Source organism: Myotis davidii, unplaced genomic scaffold (genome assembly GCF_000327345.1).
Source record: "Myotis davidii unplaced genomic scaffold, ASM32734v1 scaffold3, whole genome shotgun sequence".
In the NCBI taxonomy this organism is placed as follows: domain Eukaryota; kingdom Metazoa; phylum Chordata; class Mammalia; order Chiroptera; family Vespertilionidae; genus Myotis; species Myotis davidii.
The window spans coordinates 2,280,190-2,291,294 of NW_006295062.1; the positions used below are offsets into that span (position 1 = coordinate 2,280,190).

Here is an 11,105-nt window from a genome sequence, read left to right on the forward strand (position 1 = left end):
AATGTCCATGTAGGACATTTTTTAAAAAAATTTCAATTAGCCCTAACCGGTTTGGCTCAGTGAATAGAGCATCAGCCTGCGGACTCAAGGATCCCAGGTTCGATTCTGGCTAAGGGCATGTACCTTGGTTGCGGGCACATCCCCAGTGGGGACTGTGCAGGAGGCAGCTGATCGATGTTTCTCTCTCATCGATGTTTCTAACTCTCTATCCCTCTCCCTTCCTCTCTGTAAAAAATCAATAAAATATATTTTAAAAAATTTTTTCAATTAAATTTATTGGAGTAACTGGTTAATAACATTGTATAAGTTTCAGGTATACAACTTTATAATAAAACATCTGTATACTCCATTGTTCACTTAAATTTTCTTCTAAAAGCTTTATTATTTAATGTTTCATATTTAGATCTCCAGCCCATCTAGTATGGATTTTTGTATGCTCACCCCCCCAAAGTCTAGTGTCCTTTCATTACCATATATTGACTTCCTTTACCCAGTTTGTTCTCCCCCATCAGTTCCCCTTTGGTAGCCACCATTCTGTTGTCTTGTTTGTTTTGTCTTATTTGTTCACTTGTTACTTTTTGTTTTACATCCCACATAGGAATGAAATCATATGGTTCTTGTTCTTTTCCATCTGACTTACTCCACTTAGCATAATACTCTCAAGATCTGTTCATATTATCACAAATGGCAATGTTTTATCTTTTTTATGACTGAGTAGTATTCCATTGCATATATACAACATGTTCTTTATTTAATCATCAGTTGAAAGACACTTAGGTTGTTTCTATATCTTGGTTATTTTGAATAATGCTACACCGAACACATGGGTACATATATTTTAACAGTGTTTTAATATTTGGGGGGAAATACCTTGATTCACCTCATACCATACACAAAAATCCATACTAGATGGATTGGAAATCTAAATATGAAACATCCTATCTAATAAATAGCGAATACGCTAATTGACCATCATGCCCTCACAAAATGGCGGTGCCCAGTCCCCTCAGCCCCACCGGGGGGCAGCAGGTGCCATGCGCCTCATCCAGCTGGAGTCTTCCAGTCCCCTCACCCCTGCCTCATCCAGCCTCAGTTCCCCAATCCCTTCAGCCCTGCCTCATCCAGCCAGAGTCCCCTTAGCCCCACCTCATCCAGCCAGAGTCCCCCAGTCCCCTCAGCCTCTCAGAGGAAGCCAGTTGGGGGTGATTGCCTGGCAGGGGAGGGCAGTTGGGGACGATCATGCTGGCAGGGGAGCAGTTAGGCATCAATCAGGCCAGCAGGGCAGCGGTTATGGGGCTATCAGGCTGGCAGGCAGAGTGGTTAAGGGCAATCAGGCAGGCAGGCAGGTGAGGGGTTAGGAGCCAGCAGTCCCGGATTGTGAGATGGATGTCTGACTGCCATTTTAGGCCTGATCTCACAGGGATCAGGCCTAAACCAGGAGTCAGACATCCCCCAAGGGTCCCAGATTGGAGAGGGTGCAGGCTGGGCTGAGGGACAACCGCCCCCCTACATGAATTTCGTGCACTGGGCCTCTAGTCAAATAATGAAGCTTTTAGAAGAAAATATAAGTGAACATCTTTGTGGCCTTAAATAGAGGCAAAGGTTTTTTAAACAGGTCACAAAGAGCTTTTTTCACACAGCAAAAAACATTATAACTTGGATTATATCAAGAATTTCTGTTCCACAAAAGGTATCATTTCAAGAGCTTGAAAAGGGAAACCACAGAGTGGGAGAGAACATTTGTATTCCCTCCCTCTCTCTTCTTCACTCCCTCTTTGTTTCTGACTCTGTCTCTCTATCCCTTCCTCCTCCTCTCTCTCTTGCTCTCTCCCTCTCCCACCTCTGACAGAAGACTCATACCCAGTGTATATAAAGAGCTCTTATAAATCAAGAAGAAAAAGACAACTCAATAGAAAATTTCATAAAATAATTGAATAGACAGTTCACAAGAGGATATACAGATAGGCAGTAAGCATACAAGATAGGTGCAGCTTGACTTATCACTGAAGAATACACGTTCAAACCACCATGTGAGAACACTGTGTACTACCAGAAGTGCTACAGTGTAGAGAAGACACACAGTACCAAGTGTTGGTGAAGATAGGAGGCAGCTGGAACTCTGAAAATTGGAATAGCCATGTTGGAAATAGGTTTGACAGTATTTACAAAAGTTGAACATACCCAGTGAATCAGTGACTCTCTTCTTATGTGCACACCCAATAGAAGTACAAATATATGTGCATTGAAAGACATGTACAAGAATGTTTATAGCAGCTGTATTCATAATGATCCAAGCTGAAAACTTCACAAAAGCCCCTTAGCAGTCAGCTAGATAAATACTAGAATAGTGCAGTGAAGATTAATGAACTACAACTGCAATATAGCAATACAGATGAATCGCATAAACATATTTACATTAGTTATTCTTTGTTGTGGAACCAAGTACCACATATGTAGCAGCTTAAAACAATACACATTTACAATCTCACTTCCTTTGAGTCCTTTGCATCAGAGTTCTCATAGGCTACAATCAGGGTGGCCAGGGATAGGTTCTCATCCTAAGGCTCAACTGGAGAAGGGCCTCCAGTCATGGTCGTTGGCAGAAATCAGTTCCTGAGGACTGTTAAACTGAGGGCCTCCATGTTTTAGCTGGCTACTGGCCAGAGGCTACCCTCAGTCCTTGTCACATAGACCTCTCCACAATAATTGCTTACTTCATCAAAGCTAGCAAGCCAAGAAGGCAGTAGTATCTGCTAGGAAGCTGGAAGTCACAGTCATGCACAATCTAATCACAGAAGTGGCATTCTGTTACCTCTGCTATGTTCTATTGGCTAAAGCAAGTCACAGGTCCTGCCCGTGCTCCAGGGAGGAGATTAAGTAAGCATGTGCATTCCAGGAGGTGGGGGGCATTGGGGATTATCTCCTCACCATAATGTAAGCAAAGTTCAAAATGAGGCACAACTCCTAGAAATCAAAATAATGGTTATGCTTGAGGTAGTTAGTGACTAGAAGGAAGTCCAAAAAGGACCTTTGGAGTGCAAGTAGTTTTCTGTTTCTTGATCTGCATGCTGATTAATTGCAAAGGTATGTTCCATTTGCAAAAAGTCATCAAGCTGTGCACTCATGATCTGTGCACTTCAGTGTCTCTATGTTATAATCAATTAAACTTTTTAAAAATGATGCCCGGTTGCATCTCTACAGATGAGATTTACTTTGAGTGTTCTCTGTAAAACTTAATTTGCAGGTATAAAACCACAAAGACAAAGAACAGGAAAGGAGACAACAGCAATTGAGAGACCTCAAGTTTTGGAAGCAGATAAATGATGAATAAGTAGTAACCAATTTTGCAGGCTCCATTTCCTTTTAATATAACTGAAATCTAAACCTGAAAAGGGGAGAGAGTGGAAACTGAGTAACATATAAAGCACACCAATTCACATTGCAAAGCCCTGGAGAGGCTCAGGAATTGGGGGTTCTGATGTTTGTGAAGATAGGGTTATACCCCATGTAAATAGTCCTCCCCAACTACCCGTGCTGGAGGAGCTGGGCCAGAGAGGCACTGGATTGGGGTTTCTGTAGAGTAAGGGCCGGAACTGAAAACAGGAAGGTTAACTCAAAGTCCACACACTGAAAGTCCAGAGTGTCATTGGCTAAGCATACATGTCGAGTGGGAAATTAAGAGGATTCTTTTACAGAGGAACTGACCCACCAAAGAGAAAAGGCCCACGGGGCTGTTTGTGGATCCCCTGATGGAATGCCAGGAAATCCACCTAAAAGCGCTACCTGAACCCATTGATGTTCAGCAGTTTTGCCCACCGGTGGTTTCCAAACAGCATTCCAGTGCTTCCCTCTTCGGTATGATGGAGCAAAGGTCATCAGATGTTTGAGGAAAGACCAGAGCAGGGAAACTGAATGAAAAAAACAGGAGGAAATAAAAACTACACAATGATACTGGGGTGAGGGGAAAGATAACGGACTGCATCTATGCAACAATACAGGACATTTAGAAGAAAAGGAACAGAAACTAACGTATTCTTAGAAACTATTAACCAGGTTAAAAATAAAATCCAAAGAATATGTGGAAGATAAGATGGAGGAAAATCTACACCAAAATAGAAAAAAGTAAAAACTGGGAAAGAAAAGAAAATTGGAGGGTTGGCCTAGGAAATCCAATATATGAGTTGCTGGGGTTCTTGTCCCAGCAGCAAGGAGGGTTCAGGAATCTGGAAAAGGCACTGTGCGTAGATGACATAGGAATCCAGAGACTAATAAAGAGTCCGGAGACGAGATATAATTTTGAAAGGCATTGGGGGTCAGAGGACCTTCAGCTAAAGGAACTGAAGAGTGCCTCCTTGTCTAGGACCCTTGCTTTTAACACAATTTGTCCTAAGGCAAGGTGGAGATAATACACTTCAAAGGGTAAGGTTTCAAAGGGTACAGTAGCATTGTCAGTTTGGGGAATAGCCTACGGCTGTTCAGGTATTTGGCCAGTAGGAGGCAATAACATGTACGTTAAGATGCCCTTTGACTGTCTGGCAGCCACAACCAGTTTCCTATTCAGGTTTGGGGAAATGCCTTTAGCCATTCCCAACAGGTGACTACATGTATGACTCAACCCTGTTGAGTCCCCAAGTTTCATCAACCTTTTGATGAAACTCTTGAAATTATGACATGCTGGAATTGGTCTACAGCAATGAGTCATTGGTGATAGAGAAAGAAGAACAGAGTAAATGAAAGTGAGAGAATTGTCACAAAAAGGAATCAGGCCTACTGAGTACCCAGCACAGAAAATGAAAACGGACAACACCAAGGAACGGCATGAAATGTCAGAATATCGAAGTTAAGAGAGGATACATGTCTGTGGGTCTGGGGAAGAATACATACGAAAGATTAGAAATCAGAATGACAGCTGACTTAACTAAGAGCTGGAAGGTAATGGAGCAATGTCTTCAGAATTCCGGAGGAAAAGCATTTCTCACCTAGAGACTTGTAGCCAAAGGATCGGTGAAGTGTGGGATTAGGAGAGAGAGATACAGTTTCTCTAAATAGTTAGTGCTCCCCCTGTGGTCTTCCTCAGGAAGCTGTTCCTTGGAGCATGTGTCCCATCAGAACTAGCTGATTATCTAAGAAAGAAGAGGACATGGGAGCCAGGAGGCAGAGGAGCGGGGATTCACCAGAGGGAGGTGGGAGCAGCGTCCAAGGTGGCAGCTGCCCACCTAGGTCTGGAAAGCACCGTGTGGATTTGAAGAGGGGGATGTAGTTCCAGGAGAGATGTTGCCAAGAAGGAGAACACATAGCCCACCCCAGACTTTTAAAACATACGTGGCATGGCCGACCTACTCAGACGAGATCCAAGGTTATGTGAGAGGTTAGGGGTCAGTCGGAAACAGATAGAAAATTGGGAAAGTGGTTCACAACGGAAGAGGCAGTTATTCAGTCCCAGGAAAACAAACTGTGCAAGAAAAAACACTTCCTGCACCTGTAAACTGTTGGAAAGATAAGAATGAGGATTGTGGGGCTGGTGAGTGGGGTAAAAGAATGTCATGTTTTGCCCTGGCTGGTTTGGTTCAATGGGTAGAGCATCAGCCTGTGGACTGAAGGGTCCCAGGTTTGATTCCAGCCAAGGGCCCATGCTTAGGTTGTGGGCTTGATCCCCAGAAGGGGGCATGCAGGAGGCAGTCGATCCATGATTCTCTGTCATCATTAATGTTTCTCTCTCTCTCTCTCCCTCTCCCTTCCTCTCTAAAATCAATAAAAAGAAGAAGAAGAAGAATGTTACGTTTTCATAGTCTCTAGTAGGAAGTTATTGTAGAAACATCTCTTAGAACAGTTTGGACTGTCGCTAGTTGTGCATGAGAATTACCGAGAGTGTTAGCTAGAACACAGGTTCCTGGGCCCTACCCTCAGACTCTTTGGTTCTGTGTGTCTGGTATGGTTCTAAGAATCTGCATTTATAACAAATTCCAGGGTCTACACTCAGAAAACCAGAGATACAGAAAAGTGAAGGGAAAATTCCAGGAAAAAAAAACAAAAAAACATCCCACAGTTCAAAGTGTTTGTGTAGTAGGAATGGAGAAGGTGATATAAACAATTGCTGTTTCATTTATAAATCTTGTTAGTACTTTTGATATTTTAAACTACAATTGACCCTTGAACACAACATGGTTTGAACTGCACCAGTCTACTTATATGCGTATTTTTTTAAATTAATATAGGGGAGAACCGAAGATGGCGGCATAGGTCAGATGAAAACCAGTGTTTTCCATCCCCAGATGCATGGTGCCAACTATGCATTGTTCTATAGCGTTTTATAGAAATGCTATATATATTCTTGCCAGTCTGAATATTGGGTGGATTTTGGTATCCATGGGGATCCTGGAACCAAGCCCCAGTGGAAACCAAGGGACTGTAATTAAGTTTTGAGGGAGTCAAGTTATGTGCAGATTTTTAACTGCACGGTGGTTGGCACCCCTAACCCCCATGTTCAAGGGTCAAATGTATGACCTTGTACTATATGTTTTGATATTAAGTTTATCTGAAACCGAAATAGATGCTATATCCTTGCACCTAAGTTTATGCTCTTCACTTACAACAGAGACTTTTGCAAAGCCTATATATTTTTACTTTTTTAATTGAATTAAATTTTTTATTAATCCTCACCTGAGGATATGTTTTCATTCATTTTTAGAGAGAGAGAGAGAAATATTGATCTGTTGCCTCTTGTACACTCCGACCTGGGATTGAATCCACAACCTAGGTATGTGTCCTGACCAGGAATCGAACCTGCAACCCTTTTGGCACACCCACACCTGGTGACATTCAAACCAACTGAGCCACCCAGCCAGGGCCAGGGCCATATACTTTATTTTTCACATAGCTCTAACAAAACGTACTGACTGGTATAGGAACTTGGACAGCCACCTGATACTATGTAAAGAAGCACAGAACGGCCCACTGGGTTTTTCCTGAGCAGGTTCTGTCATGCTCAGCACAGTACTGTTCTTGGTATTCATAATAATAACTGACTCATTAAGAAATGGGCAAGTGTCTGTTTGGTATATTTTATTCAAGGAAGTAGGAGACGAGGATATCTTTAGATTTCATTTCAAGATGAAATATGCATTAGTTATCTAGAAAATTCCCTTCTGTGGAATACCTCATTGCTAAATTAAGTATTACACAGTCATTTAGGTCTGTTACTTTATTTTATATCAATATGTTTTTATTGATTTCAGAGAGAGAGAGAGAGAGAGAGAGAGAGAGAAACATCAATGATGAGAGACAATCATTGATTTGCTGCCTCCTGCACGCCCTATACTAGGAATGGAGCCCGCAACCCGGGTATGTGCCCTGACTGGGAATTGAACCGTGAGCTCCTGGTTCATAGTTTGACATTCAACCACTGAGCCACGCCAGCTGCTAGCTCTGTTATTTACTCTCAGCATGCTCCACATGGCACGAGTGGAGAAATGGGTGTTGTTTCAATCTCAAAGGGTTTAATTGAATAACTCATTCTTTCTTCCTTTCAGCTCTGCTCCAACTGTGAGCGGAGAACCCATCTTGAAGCAGAAGTGTTTACTGACAACGGAGCTCTAAGGGATTGCCTCCTCCTCGCCTGTACCTGGAATGCCCAGCACCCTCCCACAGTCCGCCCTGGAATCAGTTCTGCTGAATGTGTTGGATTCAGGAGTTTGCCCTGTACTTGTTGGTAAAACAAGTTTGCCTAGATTTGACTTCAGTTCCATGAAAAAACAACTACGTGTTTTGTCTGCCTGGAAGAGTTTAATCACACTGCGTGTTTCCTCAGATGAGGTGCCTGGTCTTTTACTTTTAGTTTTCGAAGTTTTAAATTCCCAAAGCAAGGGAATGGCGTTCCCTATGGTTTGCTTCAAGCTCTTGGCCCCACCTAGAGGCTGTAATTGTTCACAATGCTTCCTAACGAGGCAGCCTCTGGTGTCAGGGTGAGTGTCCCTCGCCTGTTAGAGAGCTTGCACTTTTCTCTGCATTACCCGGAAGTCAGGGGTTTAGGAACGTAATGAGGATATTATGTAGGTAGGTGCAGTGCTAGCTTTCTTTCTCTTTTTAACGATTATTACAGTGCTAAAGAGCAGTTTAGAATACAGAGGGTTTCCAAATGTTGCCCATATTTTTGAATTCTTACTGGACTGGCTTCTTAGTTACATCAAGGTAAGACAAACCTTGAGGAGAACTACAGAGAAATCAATAGCCCGTCATTTTCAGCTCGGCCTTCCCACAGGAAGCAGTCATGCACCACAGGTTTCCTGTAAGTGTTCAGCCGGGAAAGGGGAGGGTGGGTGAAAGTCACCCTGGGCGTGTCCTCCTTCCTCACTCCTCTTCCTGGGCCCACAGACTCGGTGAGGAGGGAGCACAGACGCTCCGGGCTGGCCTCCACGCAGGTACCTACTGAGCTCTAAGGGATTGTGTATGCAATTCAGTGCTCATGTGCGCTGCTCAGCATAGAGGAGCGTCCAGTTTAGATCTTTAAACTCCTGGTGTAGGCTGTCCTGAGCCATTCGTGTGCTCAGGGGAACACACCAGCGTCTGGAAAGCTCAGGAACTCAGATGTGTGCTGTTTCCCACCGAGCCAAGCAGTAGAGATTGGAAACCACTTTGAACAAAGCAGCTCTGCTGAAGAAAAGAAAGTTCCCCTCCTGCCGCCTGCCTCCCCTTAGCCTTTCCGCTCAGCTTGTGAATCTCATTGTGGAGCTCTTGCCAGTTCTTAATTGTAAGACAAACTGCAGGGCCCCTAGGGCAGGGGCTTGCCCAGGACACGGCCTGGCCCTCAGCGCTTCAGGTCCGACAACCCTGGATGCGCTCACTGAGAGCTTGGAAGGCCCACAGTTCCGTCCAGCTTGTACAGTAGCACCATCCTCACTTTTAACTTTCTAGTATTTAGGGATTATGGTGATGTTGTTGAAAATATTCTGTAGCCTTTGTGTGGTCAGGCACCTGTATGCTTGCCAGTCTGAATAGTGATAGGGACTTTCTTAAAATTGATGTGAATCTCAAACTAAAAGGACATTTGGTCTCGTCCTGACATGAGGTGTTAACATGGAAATGACTGCTTTTTAAAAAAATCCTCACTCAAGGATATTCTTTTTCATTGATTTTTAGAGAGAGTGGAAGGAAGAGGGAGAGACAGAGAGAAACACCATGTGAGAGAGACACACTGATTACTTGCCGCTGGCATACCTCGGATTAGGGCCAAGAATCAAACCCCAGGACCCCTCAGTCCACAGGCCGATGCTCTATCCACTGAGCCAAACCAGCTAGGGCTGGAAATGAGTGCTTTAATGAGGGTTTAGCCCTGACCAGTTAGGCACCTGCCCGCTACACCTCTCCTGTCCTAGCTGCTGCGGGTGCCTTCCAGAGCCCTGTTAACACTCATCTTGTTCTGCTCATCTGGGGATGGAGGAGGAGGGCCGGCTGCGGGTATCTGTGACGTGTCAGAGAGGGAGCGGGAGGTCAGTCTCTGAGGAGAGAAGCCGTGTGAGGGAGTAGAGGATGCTAGCAGAGAGATCTGCGATGGCACTGGGTAAGAAGGCGCTGGTTCCTGGGGTGGTAACGGGGGCAGCTGTGGTGGCTCTACAAGCTGGTGACCTCGGGGGCACAGCCCTCATTCCAAAGGTTAAAATCCACATCTAAGTCATCTGATGAACTGAATCAAGGCCGCATCCTCAGATGAGGGGAAGTGGCCCTGCTCACTGTTGAGAATGACTGAGCCGGGCAGGAAGTCTCTGAATGGAGATGAGGTTCCATGCAGCACAGCGCAGCTGGAATGCAGCAGGCGCACGAATGCGCTGGGAGCAGTGAGAACACCTCTGAACAGCGGAGAGCTCGTTTCCGTGAGCCCCCAGCTACAGAGCTGTTCGCTTCCTCCTCTGGAGGGCGTGGGTGGATGTTTAGCTGAGATGACGGACCCAGATGCAAAAAGCAACAGAAGGCTCTTTAGCCCAGGCTCAGCTGCGCCGTGGTCACTTCCTTTCCGGTTTCCAGGCCAGGTTGGCTCTGCTGGCTCCCTCGGGGTAGCAGGATAGAGCTTGTGCCTGAGCGGGGTCTGGCGGGTGTAGATGTGATGGCGCTGTTGTCCCCTTGCCGTGGCCTCATTGGCCTGTGAGTGTTGCTGTCACTGCTACCTAACGCTTTGCTGTGCACTGCCCTGGGGACACTTCCCTCGGTCCCTGCAGTGGCCTGTGTGCTGCTGGCCGTGGGGGAGCAGGAAGGGCAAGAGCCTCAAATCAGTGGATGCCAGCCCTGGTGGGAGGGCGAATGCCGGTGAGGAGGAGGGTGTAGGTTTCGGAGTTGTGCCCTGGCCCCTTCTGCGGAGCCTGGGCGGGAGCGTCCGGTCTCCTCCTGCTGCTCAGTGGTGTTGCCTGTGTCCAGGGATGGCTGGTGGTCCTTTCTTTCCTGCCCTTCTGGAGACACTGCTGAACAGAGAAAGGTTGGTCTCCTTAGATCCTGATAAATTCAGACGGTCCCTAGCAGCTTTCCCGAGACTTTATGATGCTTTAAGAAAAATTGTGTTTAGAAATACTTTTGCAGTCGGCTAACTGTTGGTCTTCTTTTGCACGATCACGATGTTCTGTGGACAATTCAGGAGGACAGCTGGGTCGGAGCTTGACTTAGCTGCTCGGTTCCGACTAGCACCCTCCTCTGCCTTCTTGCCTAGATGAGCCCTGTCAGAGCAGAGTGCCCGCAGGCTTCGGGGCGCTGAGGCGGTGAGGGTCTGGGGAAGCCATCTCTTGTCTCCTCGCCCAGAGAGGCTGAGCAGGCCTCCTGTAGAAGCAGCGGCAGCTAGTTCTTCCTGCGAGGCCATGGAAGTGCCCGGGCATGTGTGTTCCGGGGCAGTTCACTTACAAGCTCAGGTGCGAGTCCTGATTCAAGCTTTGTGGTTGGTAGACCGGCTCCGTGGGAGGCGGGCAGGTGTGCACAAGCCTGCATCACCTGTCATGGGGGCACCGGGCATTCCAGACCTGGGCCTCTTCACTCCCACGCAGACAGGATGTGGTCTTGGGCCTCCGGCTCTGGGAGCCTTTGGAGCAGCCGCCAGTTTCCCGTTAATCTTGCCCTCAGCCTCTAGCTGC

At 46.0% G+C, this 11,105-nt stretch overlaps 1 protein-coding gene across 5 annotated transcripts in view; it reads left to right on the forward strand.

Moving 5' to 3' along the window:
* The window catches only part of EPB41L5 (erythrocyte membrane protein band 4.1 like 5), a 163,546-nt gene extending 155,733 nt beyond the window's left edge, over positions 1–7,813 (forward strand). For all 5 annotated transcript variants that reach the window (XM_015567784.1, XM_006769675.2, XM_006769676.2 and 2 more), the window contains one exon: positions 7,530–7,813. In XM_015567784.1, the coding sequence (XP_015423270.1) occupies positions 7,530–7,546 (17 nt within the window). In that variant the 3' untranslated portion in view covers positions 7,547–7,813. The remainder of the gene's footprint in view (positions 1–7,529) is intronic.
* The last annotated feature ends 3,292 nt before the right edge of the window (positions 7,814–11,105 follow it).